The sequence below is a fragment of the Populus euphratica genome, unplaced genomic scaffold (genome assembly GCF_000495115.2).
Source record: "Populus euphratica unplaced genomic scaffold, PopEup_1.0 scaffold384.1, whole genome shotgun sequence".
In the NCBI taxonomy this organism is placed as follows: Eukaryota; Viridiplantae; Streptophyta; class Magnoliopsida; order Malpighiales; family Salicaceae; genus Populus; species Populus euphratica.
Genome location: NW_011500212.1, coordinates 169,256 through 188,172, shown reverse-complemented (window position 1 = coordinate 188,172; position 18,917 = coordinate 169,256). Strand labels below are relative to the sequence as shown.

The 18,917-nt window shown below is 31.5% G+C and overlaps 1 protein-coding gene across 4 annotated transcripts; it reads left to right on the top strand.

Annotated features, from left to right (window-relative positions):
* The first annotated feature begins 5,187 nt into the window (after positions 1-5,187).
* On the top strand, positions 5,188-16,587 carry LOC105112137 (Exostosin family protein). 4 transcript variants are annotated; one of them, XM_011007728.1, is made up of 10 exons: positions 5,191-5,855; positions 5,946-6,119; positions 6,891-7,048; positions 7,136-7,283; positions 8,314-8,429; positions 8,516-8,654; positions 10,124-10,234; positions 12,806-12,874; positions 13,554-13,684; positions 16,374-16,587. In XM_011007728.1, exons 1-9 carry the CDS (start codon positions 5,379-5,381, stop codon positions 13,674-13,676), a joined length of 1,515 nt encoding a protein of 504 aa, XP_011006030.1. In that variant the 5' UTR covers positions 5,191-5,378; the 3' UTR covers positions 13,677-13,684; positions 16,374-16,587. The 4 variants fall into 4 exon arrangements, with proteins under 4 accessions (XP_011006033.1, XP_011006030.1, XP_011006032.1 ...); XM_011007730.1 differs by having other exon boundaries at positions 13,554-13,688; positions 16,378-16,587; XM_011007729.1 differs by lacking the exon at positions 16,374-16,587 and having other exon boundaries at positions 5,192-5,855; positions 13,554-13,987.
* Positions 16,588-18,917: the final 2,330 nt, after the last annotated feature.

Here is an 18,917-nt window from a genome sequence, read left to right as displayed (position 1 = left end):
ATCGTTACATTAATATTCCATCTCAAAGTTCTCATCTTCTTCTTCTTTTTCTTTATTATTATTATTAGTACTACTACTACTACTACTATTGTTGTTGTTATTATTGTGGTTATTGTATTATTGTCATCTATAATTTATACAACTAACCTTCATGTGGTTCAAACCCAATTTTTAGGTTATTTACTACTTCGACACTCCTGCACTTGGGAGAAAACATTAATCTTTTAGTCGTGTCATGTTACTTTCATTAATATCTTGTTCATGCCTTTCATTTTCTTTTCTTTACTTAGTTAACTTTTATCTTATTTATGTTTTTATTTTGTTTATTTATTTTTCTTTCTTTCATCATATTTAGGTAAGTTTATTATGTTAAGGTGAAAAGGTTATACTAATGGTGTAAAAATAAGTATAATGTAAACTTAACATGAACTTTAATGTTTGATACTAACATGTTTTGTATTTGTTATCTTGTGCACTCTTTAATACTTTTCTTGTTAAATAATTAATCTAGATTTATGTTGTATAACACTTGGTATAATAATACTTGGCACTTTCATAGCCCATACTGTATGGTATAACCGTCACCTAAGCTATGAAATGAACTTGATTTGTTGTTAACATAAGTTATAATTATGAATGTCTGACGAGATTTACAAGTATTAACATTAATCAAATAAGATAACTAATGTAATCATATTGATAATTTATAATATAATTAGAACCTTCTTTGTGTGTGGTTTCTAATTGAATAATAAAAGTATATTATACTTGTTTGACGTGTCATTAGTAGATCTTCTAACCTTGACATTTGTTATTATTATTATTTAATCATTACGTTAATTTTTCATCTTAAAGTTCTCATCAACTTCTTCTTGTTTTTCTTCTTCATTATTATTACTACTATTACTACTACTAGTAGTATTGTTGTTGTTGTTGTTACATTATTATTATCTATAATTTATACAATTAACATCCCTATGGTTTGATCCCAGTTTTGCCGAGTTATTTATTACTTCGACAATCCTGTATCTGGGAAAAGATATCGATCTTTTGGTCGTGTCAGGTGATGAGGAAGAATAAAAGGTTGTCATGGATTGAGGTTTGGACCATCACTTATAGGCTACTATGGTGAAAATTGTTATGGGACATCCACTGGCATAAATTATAAATGTCAAAGAATTATTTGCATTGTTAAAGATGAATATGTTTAGATTGTTAGTTTACCTAAATTAGATAAAGAATCAACAAAGTTTATTTTATAGAATATAACAAAATTATTTATATAATTATCTAGTTTGTTTGGGTAAATTATTTATAAAGTTTAGATAATTTTTATCAAAAGAAAATAATCACAAAGTTATCTAAAGATAACTATCGAAGAATTATTTTTGTAAAATACAAATAACAATATGTTAAGAATCTAATAAATTAGAAAGTTTGAAAATAATATTCTTATTCTTAATTTCTGTCTTTCACACAATCAATCACTCTAAAACTATTTTTCATGAAGTTTATTTGTATGGGTTAAACATGGGATTGATTAGTAGTAGATGCTCAACCAAACTTCTATATATACCATGTATTTTATCATAATTCCAGACAAAACAATCTTTGTAAGTGTTTGATAGTGATGACAGATCCTTCTACTAAATTTGCACTTATTAAAATTGATATAAGCTTGTATTAAAAGCCCAAATTAACTTCAATTAAAGGGTTTTGAGTTTTATTCTAAATATCATTCAGCTTTTAGTTAATTTTCACTTATTAAAGGGGTTTTTCCAAATTAACTTGTCATATCAAGCATAGTAAATTGATAATCTTTATTTTTTTTAACAAATTTTGTTATTTTATCTAATACATCTATAAATTCATTAAAATAAATTGGAACTTGCAACCAAGTCAAACAACCCATTTATTTCTATATTTCAAATCCATGACTTGTTACTTTTCAAATGCAAGTTATTTGTTCTAGTGAACATATATATATATGAAACTAAACTACTAAAAAAGATTTCAAATATGATATTTAATTAAAACCTTTGAATTAAATTCAATTTAGAGGATTTAAACATGTTGTTAGATTTTTTGTTAATGCTAATGGTTGAAGAAAAAAAGAAAAAAAGAAAAAGGTAATAAGGAATTACTTGGTTATTTATCGGGCATGGTGGTCCATTATGAAATTCAAGTAGATTTTCGAGTAAGGTAAACACTTTGTTTTGAAAGATTGTGCGAGACTTATATAACATTTAGTTATTGTCTTGTGATAGAAAAGATAGAGATAATAAAAACAAAAAGTGTATTTGGCTAAAGAGATAAAGATATAAAAATAATATGTCTATTGAATAATTTTGAAATGAATTTTTATACTTTAAAAACATGATATATGTAGAGGATATGTCTCCAGAGAAATTTGTTTTTTAATAACTTGTTATATCAAGTATAATCAATTGATAATCTTTATTTTTTTGGACAAATTTTGTTATTTTGCCTAATGCATCTATAAAATTCATTAAAATAAATTGGAACTTGCAACCAAGTCAAACAACTCATTTATTTCTATATTTCAAATCCATGACTTGTTATTTTTCAAATGCAAGTTATTTATTTTGGTGAATATATATATAAACTGCAATTTTTTTTTCAAATATGATATTTAATTAAAACTTTTGAATTAAATTCAATTTAAAGGGTTTAAACATGTTGTTAAAGTTTTTGTTAATATTAATGGTTAAAGATAAAAAACAAAAAAAAGAAGAAAATAAAGAGTTACTAGGTCATTTATCGGGCATGGTGATCCATTATAAAATAGTAGACTTTCAAGTACGGTAAATACTGTTGTTTTGGAAGATTGTTCAAAACTTATATAACGTTTAGTTATTATCTTGTGATAGAAAAGATATAGATAATGAAGACAAAAAATGTATTTGGTTAAAGAGATAAAGTTATAAAAATAAATATGTCTATGAAACAATTTTGGAGTGAATCTTTATACTTTCGAAACAAATATGTCTTCAGAGGCAAAATTTATTTTTTTATCCCCAAAACATCTTTGTAAAATACTCTTAATTCTAAAATTATCCAATTAAGATATGTAAAAATAAAAATAATTATTATTATACTTTTTAAACCCAACTCAAGGGTTGATTCGGGGTACAGCCTGGGTAACAATTTGGGTTAATGCGAGTCAGTTTAAGAATAAAAATAGTTATTATCATAGTTTACAAACCTGATTCGAGGGTTGACCTAGGACAATGCATGTGTCATAAGTGGGGTTGACCATTAACTTGAGTTACGAGAGGGGGTGCCCGTTGATTCGGGTTAATTTAAAGCTCGAGTTAGGTTTCAAGAGGGTAAATCTAAGTTGGCCCAAGTTAACATAAAATAAAAGTGATTATTAAAACTTGATTCGAGAGTCAACCTAAAATAAGACTCAAGTCACGGATCAAGATGATTAACCTGGGTTAATGATTAGTACTTAAAAGTGCATTTTTATCATGGTTTTATATCATCATTTTGCACTTGAAGTATCAATAACTCCTTAACTAAAACATGTTTTATAATAATATATCTAATAACCTAAGATACCTTTAATTTGTGGTAAATATTCATTTTAAATGCAGGCCTATTAGATAAATGAAAGGATTGATTTATGAATTTAAGAACTGAAATTGAAAGGATAAAGAGATGGCCAAACATAGAAAAGAGATGTCGGTGCAATCCAAACCGGAACACTGTTCGGTAATTGGGTCATATCTAGAGCTATATATCTCAGATTTAGGTCAAATTTATATGGATGGAAAGGTAAGACATAGGCCTACAACTTTCATATGGAGCCCAAGATCTAAAAAGGCCATTATCAAGTCCAAATTGTAGCAACAACAAAGAAGCCCGAATCTGTCTTCCAGCCCGAGCACTGTTCGGTATTTTGGCCATATCTGGAGTTCTAGAAGTCCAAATGAGCTGAATTTTTTACACAAGAAAGCTGAGACAATTGCCTACAACTTTCATGTTTGCAACTGGCTCCAATTTTGACGTTATCAATGACGTTTTGGGCAGACAAGAGAAGATAAGGATTGTCACCAAGTCAAAAGTTGGTCACCCACTTATCAATTAGTCATCAAATCAATAGTTCCCAATTTTGGCCTATAAAAGGAGGCATTTGCCATGCATTTAGGCATCTTGGTTTCCAGATCAAGATCATGCTCTTCCTTTCTCTCTTTGTATTTTTTATGCTTTGTTTTCATTAATATTAAGTTTATGCCTTTCATTTCCTTTCCTTTACTTAGTTAACTTTTATGTTCTTATTTTGTTTATCTATTTTGCTTTCTTTCATTATGTCTAGCTAAGTTAATTATGTCAAGGTGAAAAGGTTACACTAATGGTGTAAGAATAAGTATAATGTAAACTTAATATGGACTTTAATGTTTGATACTAACATGTTTTATTATTATTATTATTATTGTTATTGTTATTATTATTATTACTATTGTTGTTGTTGTTATTGTTGTTTTATAATTGTTGTTTATAATTTGTACAATTAACCTCCCTGTGGTTCGACCCCGGTCTTGCCGGGTTATTTATTACTTCGACACTCCTGCACTTGAGAGAAGACATCAATCTTTTAGTCGTGTCAGTTAACCCGACTCAATGCAAGGATTAACATTATTATTATTTTAGTTTTAAAACCTAACTCGGGAGTTAATCTAAGACAAGATTCAAGTCATAGGTTGAGAGAGTTATCTAACAAACCTATTTTTTTTTTTAAAATCAAAGAAACCTAATGTTGACAACTTTGTTTTATAAAAATTAACAAGTTTTGACCTATATTTTATTTCGAGTTGTTATAAGTTTTTAATGAAGTTAGTTAAGTTCAAATTTTTTATTTTTTTTTTAATTTCAGACCAACCCAACTCGGATAAAATCAATTTCTTAAGTTAATCTTGGTTTTATAAATAAAATTATTATAATATTTTTAATTTTATCACTTAATTAAAGTAAAAAAAATATCTAATTAATATTTTAAATACATAAGTTTTGCAACAATGTATATTAATAAAAATAAAATAATTTTTTCATATTTTATTATATTTTCACCATTATAAATAAATAAAATACAGAAATAATCACTTTCTTTTATATTTCACCATTAAATCTTCGGTTTTTTTTTTTTAATCTTTTTTTTTTTTTATTGAAATAAGAACAAAACACTGTACAAGAGAAGAAAAGACCTTCCCTTCCTGGAGCCGAGGATTTGTGAGGAACGAAAGAGAGAAAACGGCAAATTTGAAAGAGTGCGGCTGACACTTGACGAATCAGTTACATAAGAGCACACAGATTATTCTTCTAAAACTACTGAAAACAACAAAGCTAAAATAGAAATGGCGAACAAACAACTCCATATATTATCTTCAAGATCCAGATCTCCAATCCTCCTCTTCACAATCTGTCTTTTCGCATTTTCTCTTCTCTTCTTGCTCTTCTCTCTCTCCAGCCGTCACCCATCAGCCTCTCCATACCCTAACATTAACCCCAATCTCTCTCTCAAACCCGAAACCTCCTTCGTCGCTTCCCTCGAGCACTTCCTCAATCACAAATACCCGAGATCCTTCTCCTCCTCTCCATTTCCTACAGTTAGCGAAGAGGATGTGTCAAGATTCGACAATCAAGTGTTTTCCAAAGAGCGCGATCGATTTTACAGAGAACCCTACTACCCGTTGGATTTACCAATTAGGGTTTACGTTTACGAGATGCCGTCCAAATTCACCTACGATTTGCTTTGGCTGTTTAGAAATACTTATAGAGACACTGATAATCTCACCTCTAATGGCAGCCCCGTCCATCGATTAATCGAACAGGTATGATTGCATTATCATCATCATCAGAGTAATTTTCTATCTTTTCTTGTGGAATTAATTATAGTATCTGTGATTATGACGTGCGTGCAGCATTCTGTTGATTACTGGCTTTGGGCGGATCTGATTGCGCCCGAATCGGAAAGGTTGTTGAAAAGTGTGGTGAGAGTTGAGAGGCAGGAGGATGCGGATCTGTTTTACGTGCCTTTTTTCACAACTATAAGCTTTTTCTTATTGGAGAAACAGCAATGCAAGGCGCTTTATAGGGTGTGAGTGATGTTGCAATGTTTTATGATATCTACTACTTGTTTTCATTATGCATGTGCATTTGATATTCGTGTGTCTAGTTTTCATTACGAGAAAAATGTTTGGTTTTCATGTAATTTCTGAATGCCTTTTATTTCAAACTGGACTGTATTTATATGTTTATGAGCTTAGTAGTTATGTTGTACTGTGTTTCTGCCAACAAATGTTGGCGTGCTAGATACATCTAGAGCAATATTGAATTATTGATACGATAATGAGTAGCATGATAGTTTGAACTCACTGCTTCTTGCTTTTCTTCATGCAAGGGTGAGCTAGAGAACCTAGGGTTTTAAAATGTATCTCTGGAGGAAAAAAAAATCCTTTTTTTGAGTTAACCCTGGAGAATATGTACTTATATTATAAAGGTGTCCTTTAGGACTTGAAAGGTAAATTAAGAGTATTACTTAATCTGTCATATGCAAGTTCAATTAGAAATATTGTCTATTTGATAATGAAACCTTTCTGTATTATGAGCTGTGTTTTTCCTGTCATTGGTACCTGACTTCGAATTTGTTGACATTATAATGTCATTTGATATGGTATAATGTTTGAGTTGAATATTAAGAATGACAAGACACTGAATTGGACTTTTGAAATCATGTTTATGGCTTGAAGTTCCATGAAATGTGCAAATGTGCCTGTTCTTGTTTGGAGAACCCTTTTTGTTAAGAATGAAACTAATTAGCATTACCTCTGCATTCAAAAGTATAACTCTGCTATCTGTGGATATAGGAAGCTCTGAAGTGGGTGACGGATCAGCCTGCATGGAAACGATCGGAAGGAAGGAACCACATATTTCCTATTCATCATCCATGGTCTTTCAAATCTGTTCGCAGATATGTCAAAAATGCAATTTGGTTGTTACCAGATATGGACTCCACTGGGAATTGGTGACTATATGGCTTAACTAAGAAAGCTTGTCTGCATTTCAGTATTTGACTGGTTATAATAACCGCTAATGATCAAGTAATCTGCAGGTACAAACCAGGACAAGTTTCTCTGGAGAAAGACCTCATTCTTCCTTATGTCCCCAATGTGAATTTGTGTGACACCAAATGCATATCAGAAAGTGAATCAAAGAGAAGCACCTTGCTTTACTTTCGTGGGAGGCTTAAAAGAAATGCAGTAAGTTTTTTGTTCAACTAGTTAAATTTAAATGGTGGTTAAGGCCAGATGAGTTCCTTAAGGTTGATTTTGAATCTTTGCAGGTCGAAATTAATGTATCAATGTTTATTGAATCTATTAGCTGCTAGATTAGTGTTTTTGTAATGTGAGGTGTTCACTATTTCTTTAATTTCCATATTTGTAGAAATAGTAAGTAGCAGGGGTGCAGGTTTTTCAGTGTATGGTTCATTTTTTCTGTTGGCTAGTAATATTGTTTTTTGGTGCTTCTTTTTTCTGAAGTACTCAAATTTTTGTCTTCTTATTTCACACTCCAATTTCAAATAGGTGGACTTAACAATACTTAGAGCTTATATATAGACATGTAATAGTCCTGGTTTTCCTCATATAAATAAATAAATAAATAAATAATATCATAGAACTTAAGATTTTCCTATACATGAAGATCTTTCAACTCAAAAAGCCATTTTCCTCCCTTATTTTTTTTTTTTAAATTTCTTTTAATATAGTTTTAAAAAGTTCCTAGCAGGAAATAACATTGATGAAATTTTGAACAAAACTTTGGAAACAGAGTGCAGTGCTCTTGGTATGATTTTTTTTCTCTCCCACAATCTTGATTTTCATCTCTGGAAATAAATGAATTCTGTAAAGGGTTTGCCAGCTTGCTTGACTAAATGATGCACAATTCTGTTCATGTTATCTTTTGGTTTCTGGAATGAGGTTGTCTATTTTTTATTGATTGGAATTTGAATGTCATCTTTCATATGCTCTTGGTATGATTTTTTTTCTCTCCCACAATCTTGATTTTCAACTCTGGAAATAAATGAATTCTGCAAAGGGTTTGCCAGCTTGCTTGACTATATGATGCATAATTCTGTTCATGTTATCCTTTGGTTTCTGGAATGAGGTTGTCTGTTTTTTATTGATTGGAATTTGATTGTCATCTTTCATATGCTACTCTTGGTTGTCTTTTTTGTTTGCCTATGTCTATGTTTAAAGTGTATTTCCTTGGTCAATTGCATTGTTTGTCTAGGGTGGGAAGATACGTGCAAAACTTGTAGCAGAACTAAGTGGTGCCGAGGGTGTGTTTATAGAGGAGGGGACAGCTGGAGAGGGAGGGAAGGCTGCAGCTCAAATTGGCATGCGCAAGTAAATACATTAGTTCCTTGGCTCGCTTTATCAGTCTAGCTTTTATGTGTAGTTTTCATTAATTATTGAGTTCTACTTTGTCATAGGTCCATTTTTTGCTTAAGTCCAGCTGGTGATACACCGTCATCTGCCAGATTATTCGATGCCATTGTTAGTGGGTGCATACCAGTTGTAGTTAGTGATGAATTAGAGTTACCTTTTGAAGGAATACTTGATTACAGAAAGGTATGCTTCGTTTTTGGACTTCCTATTATTATTTCCTTCTATTCTATGCATCTTTTGTAAGCTATAAGCTCAGATAAGGCCACTTATTGTGTAGGTATGTTGTCAGTAATTTGGTATAATACTTGAGAATCTATTGCAGTTGTTATGTGGAGATATTTTTACCTGCTATGTCAGTTGAGACATGTCTATCTAGGCGTTTAAGTTGATAGGAAATTTCAGTTGAGACATCTATTTGGGCATTTAAGTTGATGGGAAACTTATGGATACAATCATGTTCTACAACTATAAAATAGAAGCCCTATCAATTACTTACAACCCATGCTGGACATTTTATTTGTTTGGTTTCCTTTGTTTATGAGAGTTATCACCTGGATTGTTGTTCAAACAGATCCCTTTGTAGCTAGATTCGGCCTTTATGGATGAAAGGCAATATTGTGGAAAGTATTGTTGCTTTTTTAAGGGTTCAGGGTTTTTTCTTTCTTTCTTTTTCTTCCCTGTGTCTATATCCCAAACACCTATCATTTTCTTTTAATTTATCATATTTTGAAAGTTTAGGTACCCTCTGATGTTAAGGGATTTATTTTGACAGTGGTGGTGAATAACATTAATATAAATGACTTCTTGTCATTTATGAGCCATTTGAAGGCTCTACTCCTTGATATATTTATGTTAGATGTCATAAAGCGGGAGCCTTAAAGCTATCTATTTTTACGCTGTTCAAATTGCTTTGGTGGTGAATCATGGATGTTTTCTGAATAAATGGTGGATATGTTAACCTTAGTTGTAACTTTTGTGTTTTTTTTTTTCTTTTCATAGTTGTAACTTTTGGGTTGTTTATTTTTTCCTTTCTTTTAATAAAAGGAATGATGCTAAGATATTGTAGAGTTATCCTTCGTTTGTTGTAATTTTGTGTGTTTGGATAGGGAGGAATGCTAGAATCTTCAAAAATCACTTCAACTCAAGGCAAAAGTAGTGATGTCGTTAATTTAGCATATGGGAACCATTATTATTCAGAAAAGTATGTGATTTTAATTTTATTTCTTTCTAATTCTGCATCAAGAAGGACAAATCACTTAATTCTGGTAGCTTACAAAAATCATATGTTACATGGAAATCTCTGCGAGGATAGAGTTTTATCTTGTATCTTGCAAAACACATTCTTTGTGGGGACAAGCAATCTTTTGGTGAATTTTATTATATATCTAATTTATTTCAGATAAAGACTATGAGAAGAAAATAACAGATGCTGTTTTTTTGTCTTAGTGTTTGCAATTTTGATGGATTAGATTTTTACAAACATATATAAAGCTGATTTGGAAAATGAGAAGCTGTAGCTGATTTGTGTTATGTTGCTAACTTTAAAATAAACAGCTCACCCCAAAACTATGACTTTAAAATAAACAGCCCACCCAAAAAAACTATATATTGGGTAATTGATGAGGCCTCCAACCCTTTCCCTTCATATGCAGATAGCTTTATTTGTTTCTTCCAGTGATGCTGTACAACCAGGTTGGCTCTTAAAATTCTTGAAAGGCATTAGCCTTCCTCAAATTCGGGGAATGCAAAGAAACCTTGCCAAGGTTTGTGGCTCTATTAAAGTTTACGTAATTTCAGATTTCTTTTATTTTTTTTGTTGTTTGATTGCACAAGTGAATGATATCTTGATTTTTATAGTTCTTTTGCCAATTGAAATAACCAAACCTACAAAATACCTTCCCAACCAACCCTTTATTATCTACCGTGCTATTATAGCTTTGGTGGCATGTGATACAATGGTTGGGTGAACATGTATTTTTGGACAATTTTAACCCTTAGGAACCATTTGGACCCTGGAAAATGATTGAGGCCCTACTTGTATGCTGAAAAGTTGTTTTTTTGGAAATTAGTTTTTATGGAAAGTGGATTCTTGAAAAGTGGATTATTTTATGATGTGTGGTAGTGTCATGGAAAATAAGTTATTAATATTTTTTTGTTCAAGTTTATTAAAAGGATGGGTATGAAATCTGACAAATGAAAAAGTTGGAGAATGAAATTTAAAAAAATTGTAATTCATAAATTATTGCAAATAAAACAAATAACAATAAAAAAATGAGGTTCAAATCCGACATAAAAAAGTTGAAGGAGGATGAAGTTGAAAAAAAATTCAATTTCATAAATTATTCCAAATAAACTAAATAACAATAAAAAAATGAGGACCAAATCTAATAAATAAAAAAAATTCAATTAAAAAAAAATGAGAAAAATAAATAATAATCAAAAGAATGAATATATAAGTTGATATAAAAGTTAAATTCAATCAAATTCCTTTAAGAATTACCAAGATAAAGTCATTGAAAGTCTTGCTAGCCTGATCAAAGAGCAGCCATAGGTTTCACGAATCTTATTTTGCACAAGCCCTACATATTGCATTTAATATTTTCTGTGGGAATGTTTGATCCAACTCTTGAGTTGTAACCTGGCTAAGAAAACTCATGGAGACTAGTGAGGTGAAAATGAAGAAAGCTAGATTTACCTTCATCTATAATGCGCGCCTTGCTTGCGCATTAAACAAGTGTTCGGATATCGAGACTAACCCTTTGACGAGAAGAAAAGATTGAAAGATGGGGACTTGGCTATAGCATAAGAGAAAGCAGATTGAGGTTGAACTGGATAGTGCATGTCAGTGAAAAAGGTGGCCTTCCTCAATCTTATGGAGTGAAGGGTATGGTAAAATGACCACGAAAGTGATGCTTTAATTTAATTAAAGAAAAGGAGCTAATCTGGGATTCTCCTTTCTGAGCCCAAATTAAACGCTGACTTCTTTGTAGGCATGAATTCCAATGAGCTCTTACCATGGTAGTAGTCTATTTATCATTTTTGGGCTGCTTTTTTTTTTCCTTTCATTGTAAGGAGTATGCTCTCTTGTCCTCCTTTATTCTAAATAGGAATGCCCATGAATTGGCTTCGAGTTTTCGTATAATTTAATTTCAAAATTCCCCTTACTTTCCAAATGAAATAAAACCAAAGACAAGACAAATTAGCATGATAATAGGGGAAACCTATGATAGAATCTTTTAGGTATCTGCCTTTCTTTTAAAGGATATTTTTGGAGTTTTGTTGTAAATAATCAACTTTGGTGGTTCTTTCTTGAGCTAGCGGAGATGACACCAAAAGCTCAGTGGCTTTCTAAAGGATGAAATTGAAAAATAAATATATAAAAAAATTCAGAACAAAATATATAGCAATAAAAAGGTTAATGATCCAATTTGATATGATCAATAAATAACATGATATTTTATTATTTTTTTGAGGAGACGAGAGAAAAGAGGAAGGAAATTAAAAAAAGCATCAGAGGCTTAATTGAGGTGCTGCCCCATTAGGAAGAACTCGGTGAGATTCTTTAAACGCTGCTCCGGAAGCCAGTGTATGGTTGATGAGAGGCATTGTATGGTTGATGAGAGGCATTGCATGCATTTTCCAAAAAGCACGGGTGCCTCCTATACATTGGTGCGGGCATGGCATGAGCCAACCATTTTTTTCTTAAATAATATTTTATATATATCAAAATACCAAATTGCCCTCGAGTCTACTTGATAATTACAATAAAAAAAGGATGAAATAATGAAAAAGCTCATGAACACTTGTTTAACAAATTTTGCTTTTAATGATAATTTAGTCATTTCACTTTATTTTTATTTTCAACTTTTGGAAAGTGTATTCTGTTTAAAATAAAAGGCAAGCACTTTTTTGAAAATTAAGCTAAATTTTTTTTTGACTAGAAAGTGTTTTTCATTGATCAACTTAACTTTTCTAATGGTAACAAATATGAGAAAGTTTGGAAAATGATTTTCATAAAACAAACTTGGCCTTATTATTCCTACTCACGTTTCAAAGATTAAATTGTAGGGAAAGATGATATTTAAGCATTTATTTGCCCTTATACAAGTGGAGGCAACTAAATGCGGATTATTCTTTCTTTGGGCCGTGTAATCTTTTTTGCCTGTATTCAAGTCATTCATACCTCAGCGAAAACTTTTCTTTGTTTTCTACATTTGTTTAGTTACTCATCTCTTTGTTTATTAGTTCTCTTTGTATTGAGTTTTATTTTATTAATCTTTATATTTTCGTAATGTATCTGGTGCAACTGTATCTTATACTTCCATTTCTTTCAGTATTCAAGGCACTTTATTTATTCCAGTCCAGCTCTACCCCTAGGACCTGAAGATTTGGTTTGGAGAATGGTTTGTTACTCTCTCCCACTGAAAAGTCTTGCTGCTTTCATATATATATATATATATTTGTGTGGATTGCTAATAATTATGGCAGACATGCTTTCAATATTGATTGTTACAAAAATTTATGCTATTCTTCTTTTTTCTGATAGCATTATTTATTTCAGTAACTTGTTGCTTTATATGCTTATTTGACCTGTGCTCTTCTGTTCAGCAGGGTTTTTGGCAAACTATCCACATTTTTGAGAAAACCAGTTTTCTCCCAAAAAAAAAAAAAATGAATAGAAAAATCTAGCAGTTTGTGGGTATTCCTACAGCAGTAATTATTTAGCTAATTGTAGCCATTTTTCAAAATGTTGTGAGTAAATCCGTGTCTGCTCAAATAACAAATGTACTCTTACATAAAGATCTCCTTTTGTTGCAATCGTGACCTTTTTCTATTTGTTCAAAAGACCAAAAGAAATAAAAGATCATAATTATTGCTTTATTTTGACAAGATGCAGGAGAGATTCACCATTTTTGTGTCCTCAAGCAATTCTGCTGTCGTTTTAGATAGTTGTCCCCTCAAGTTTTTAAAATTACTGTCCGTTATTACAAGAGCATAATGCCTGTAAAAATTGTTTGGAAATGATAGTGTCTTTAGTTGAAGTTTGAGGACATGTTTCATTTTCATTTCGTATGCAAACAGATGGCTGGTAAAGTGGTGAACATCAGGCTTCACACACGGAGATCACAGCGTGTGGTGAAAGGGTCTAGAAGTGTATGTGCTTGTGATTGTAAACGTGCCAACTCTACAGTCCTGGTTCTTTGATAATGCAACGCTAAGATCTCTCACTTACATATTTAAAGTGATTATGGCATGTAAGTTTTTCATGTTTATTTTATAGCATGTAAGTTTTTCATGGTTATTTTATATTTTAACTATATGGAATGACAGCGGATAATGAATATCAATTTGTGTTAAAGATCTTTCAGCAAGATCTGTGAATTTTTGAATTTTCTCCCTTTTAAATCCAGCTATTGAAGAATTTGTATTGCAGAGGAATCTTTGATTTACTGAGGTAGTGTAAGGAGTATAAGAATCTCTGATTCATTTTTTTTCAAGTCATGGCCTTCACATTATCCATCTTTGTTGATTTTGTGTAAGATTATTTTTGACCATTGAATTTGATTAAACAAAAAAAATTAAGTGTAAAACTAAAAATCATAGAAAATGAGGAAAATAAATAGAAAAGAAGAAGAGAAGAGAGATAGTGCTTTGAATTTAATACAAGCAACTATTAAATGAAAATTGTGATGAATTTATAGATACCAAAATCAAACTATTTTTTAGAATAGTCCGATATGCTGTTCTGAATTTGTAAATCTAAAATGTTTACATTTGGATTCTGCATTGATTGGTTGTTTATAAGTGGCTTCTGAGCTTAGATTTTATGTTTAGAAGGATTAAATGACTATTTATATGTTTTTTTCTTAAAAATAATTTGTAAGGTTATAAAATCATGATTTCTCAGTTTATCCCTAGTGACTCTGTATAGCTTGAGCATTCAAATTCTGACGAGTAATGAAATTCTGATGAGTAGTGTAGGGCATTGTTCTAAAACTTGGACCGGTCCAGCGGTCGAACCATTTCTTCTCCTTGTTCCTGCCTTTTTAATTCAGTTTTTGATTGTTGCTTCTCCCAAAGCTCACTTTTTTGTTTTTGACATGTGTTCTTTTCCATTTATTATCTGCCACTTTGGCTATTGTTTTTTTCAATTTCTATGATTGCGATGAATCTTGCTTAAACATCTTAGTGTGAGGTGCCTCCATTTATTCTCTTCTTATGCCTCCATTTATTCTCTTCTTCCTTGTTCTTTTCTTTCGGGTTGCCTTTACTCTGCATTTTTGGAGGCTTGGGCTTAATGCATTCTATGCTAAAGATTTTTTAGCTTCCTAGGTAAAGTTGCCTGCACCAGTTTTATTTCTCTACTTTCATCATTGTTGCCTTCTCTTTCATTGATGCATCTTTACTGGACGATTACTAGCTTGGGCACTTGATCCTTTGTTCATTATGTTTTAAGTGGGAAGCGCTTAGTCGTCTCATTATTAATTGAGGGTTTTTTTTTTTTGGGTGATTTGTTTGTTCCTCATTTCTTATTCTATCCATCTCTGTTATTCATGAAGCTTGCTCCAAGCTTTTCAGTTGCATTGGTCAACTCTGCTGTGTTGCTATCTGTTTTTGTTTTTAGAGGTTTAGATTGTTTACTCTAGGTCTGGAATGGATATCTGCTTTTGTTTGCTTTAAGAGTATTTTTTTTAAAACTTCTCTACGGGAGACTTACCCCTTTTCTTCCTTTTCCCATGTCATTTAATATGTTTTTTTTCCTTGATACGTGTTGCTTGGTCTGCATTCAATCTTGCAATTCACCCTTTCTTTTTTCTCGATTTCCTTTTTCCTGCATTTTTTTTTTGTGTAGGTCTGCTGCGTTAAACACTAGCTACTGTGATTTTTTGGTTTGTCAGTAATTCCTTACCTTTTGTCACTGTATCCTTCTCTTTCAAGGATGCATTTTTATACCTGGTTTTTATCTTGGTTGCTCGGTTCTTTGCCCATCCTTTTTTAGGGGAAAAACACTTAGTTTTCTCATTGTGAAGAGGTTTTTTTATTGTTCTATAGGCCTTTTTTTTTTCCCCTTTGATTACTCATTTTTAAGCTTGTTTGTCTTTTTTTTTTAAGCATGCATCTTACATTTCAGTTGTTGTTAACTTGCTCGGCTTTTGTTGCTTTCTTATTGGGATTTGATGTCTTGATGGCATGCTCCAAGTCGCTGCTTTCACCTGCTATGGAGGGCGTTATTTATTTATTTATTTTTCATTTTCCTCTGTTAACTTTGATGATCGAGGTTTCTTGCTCTTTATTTTATATTTTGTCTTTTTTAGTTTCCCATCTGCTTGATACATGTTGTTTGTTTACGTTTGGTCCCCAAACTTGTTTTTTTATCTGGGATTCATTTTTTTGGTTGTAGGCATGTTGCATTCTACACGCTATTGCGATTTGTTTCTTCGCTAAGTACAATTTGCCTCTAACAATTCAATTTCTTCCCTATTTTCATCTTTTTACTCACTGGGGAGAAGAATCATCTGTTTCATCTGGCATAGCTTTTTGTTGATTTGTTTTGCGTTTGTTCTGCCTTTTGCTCCTCATTTTTTTATCTTTTTACCTCCATTATTTATGATTCTTGCTTCTCTCTTTTCAGTTGTTTTTGTTAGCTTCTGTTGATTCTAGCTTCCTTTTGCATTGAAAATCTCTGTTTATGATTGTTGGTTTGATATTTTAGGTTTACTTTTTACTTAGCTGTGGCACTGTTGTGTTATATATTGTTGCTTTTCTATACACACTCTCTTGTACCTGCGATAAAAACCTGGTGCGAGATTGCCTCTTGTATTTCCAGAGTGCCCAATTTGTACTCCCAACTCATTTTTCCCTTTCTTTGACTCGGTTCTGCCCCACGCGGTTCTTTTTCTTAGCTTGATTTCACCAAGCTCGAAGAAGCTGTGCTGCCAATTCTACTAGAAGCATTTGGCCTCGCTCTCTTTGCTTTCCTTTTGATATTTTTTTCCGTCTACTACTTTTAAGATTGCCTTTCCATTTAACTTCGCTACAAGGCTACTTATCTGCCGACCTTTATTATAGGTTGCTTAATGCTTTAACCATGAGATTAAAGATTAATTGATTATCTAACATATAAATCTTATTTCTAAGCTATATTTGGAATTTTTTGGAACATCATTAATTATCAAACTAATTAACAAGCTAAAACAATTGCCAACCGACCTTCAAGAAGCCGCTTCTATCTTTTATACCATGCTCCATAACTTATAGTTCTCATTAGTAAGATAATGTTGCATACCTTTTACTTCCCTCTCTTACGTTCCATTAATGTTCTGTAAAATTTGAACATCTAATTTCTCAAAAAAAAAAAAAAATTGCTCATATTTGTTATTGTTCTATTTCTAATTATAAAAAAAGGTTTTTATGCAACTCATGTTTAACTCTCACGGCTTTGTAATCATTTAAACGAGAAGATCCTAGCATTGTTTTGTTTTCTTTGTACTATCTGCTTCAAGGAAATTTGATAGATAGATTTTATCAGATTTTGCTTCATTGCAATATTATTAACAAACTCATTTATTTTTTCTTACTCTCAATATTCGTTCCTTTTTCTCTAATAGAATGTTGCTTCCTTTAGGTTCAAAGTTGATTGCATTGTGATTAATGGACATGATATCGCAAACCTTCTTATAATAGGTAAAATAGTTGAAAACTTCTTTGAATCTTCTACTCATCAGCATGGTTATGATAGAGGTTTTAAAGATCCATTCATCTGTTATAATCTAATTTTTTCTTTTCAAAATTTCCCAAAAATCCAAAAAAAAAGAGTTTTTGATGCATTGATTTTTTTTTTTAATGAGCTATACACATGTTCATTTTGTAATTTTCAACTATTTTTCTCTTATTAACTTGTTTTTTTTTCTTTTAAAGTTATTGATGCATTCATGTCTATTTCATAATTCTTGATTACCTTTTCTTTTTAAATCTAATTGATGTTAACATTATTCTTCAAAAAACCAAAATACAAAACATGAAGAAATAAAAATAGAAAGCAAAATGAACAAGTTAAAGTGCAAAACAAGAAAAATAAAGAACTAAAAAAATATACAATAAGGATATTCTTAGGATATAGTTAGATTAAGGGATTAAAAAATAAGAATATTTCTATATAGAGTAGCATATATAGAAGAGCCAAGGGGAAGCTAAAAAAATGAGGAGAAACCCTAACTACTACGAAAAGAGATAAAGAGAGAGAAAAGAAAGAGAGGAGGAAGAACATAGCCACCCACATAACCTTAGTTACCATTGAAGAGTAGAAAAAAAGGGAGGGAGTGAGAGAGAGAGGGATGGGGAGTTGAAATTTGGAAAAGAAACTACACAAAAATTCTAGTAATTTATCTCTTATAAAAAAACTCAAACAAAACCAAGAACCCTAGACTTTTCTCATCATATTTTGGCTAATCACCACCATTTTGGCTATAACAACAACCCTAACCTCTCTCTCATATCTCCTCATCATTTGACCAACTTTCATGGCCTTCTCTTGTCGAGAAACACCATAAAAAAAAAGGAAGAGAAGCTACTAGAGAGAGAAATGATTGACCAAGAAAAATTTTAAGCCACAACTCTCCCTTATCAGACGGCATTGACTTAACACTATTGCCACTGTTAGGAAGAAGATGAGGTGGTATGACTTACAAAATGGTCTCTGTGCTACCAACCCCCATCATCAAGTTTGATGACATATTGTAATCAAGTTTGTTTATAAAAGATGATATCAAGGGCAAAAAAGGTCAAAATTGTTTAGCCATTAATGTTCTCCTCTAAACAACAATGATTTACACTGCCATTACTAGAAAAAAAAGAAAGAAGTGGTGCAACCTTTGGACTCATCCATATGCCACCTTTTTTTCTTCAGTAACTAGAAAGACGTGATGTAAATTGAGCTACCATTGTCAACTTTTACAATACTTTTCCACCATTTTTTTTCCTTTGTCACCTATTGTTTCAGCCTTTTTTGGCCCACCTTATCCACTCTGAAAGGTTTATTTCAAATTCTAAACATTTTATGAATAATTATTATAGTTTATTGTTAGTTTTAATGTGTGCTGTGATGAAATTCTTAGGTTTGAAAAAAGTTTGAGATTGATTGTGTATATGGACACTTGAATTTATTTGTTATATTTCAACATGATATGTTTTATGGACAAGACAACATCAAGGTTATCCAAAAAAACAGCATCAGAGGAAAAAAAAGCTGAAACTATTCGACTATTGATCTCTTTTTATGATCGGCAATGACTACTACTAGGAGAAGGAGGAAACGGTGTAACCTATGAACCCATTGACATGACTAAAAGATTGATGTCTTCTCCCAAGTGTAGGAGTGTCGAAGTAATAAATAACCCGGCAAGACCGGGGTCGAACCACAGGGAGGTTAATTGTACAAATTAAAAA

Coding starts and splice junctions, on each gene's coding strand:
- LOC105112137 (XM_011007728.1), top strand. CDS start 5,379: ATGGCGAACAAACAACTCCATATATTATCTTCAAGATCCAGATCTCCA. Junction 7,049..7,135: donor ATGGACTCCACTGGGAATTG/GTGACTATATGG, acceptor AGTAATCTGCAG/GTACAAACCAGGACAAGTTT. Junction 10,235..12,805: donor TGCAAAGAAACCTTGCCAAG/GTTTGTGGCTCT, acceptor CATTTCTTTCAG/TATTCAAGGCACTTTATTTA.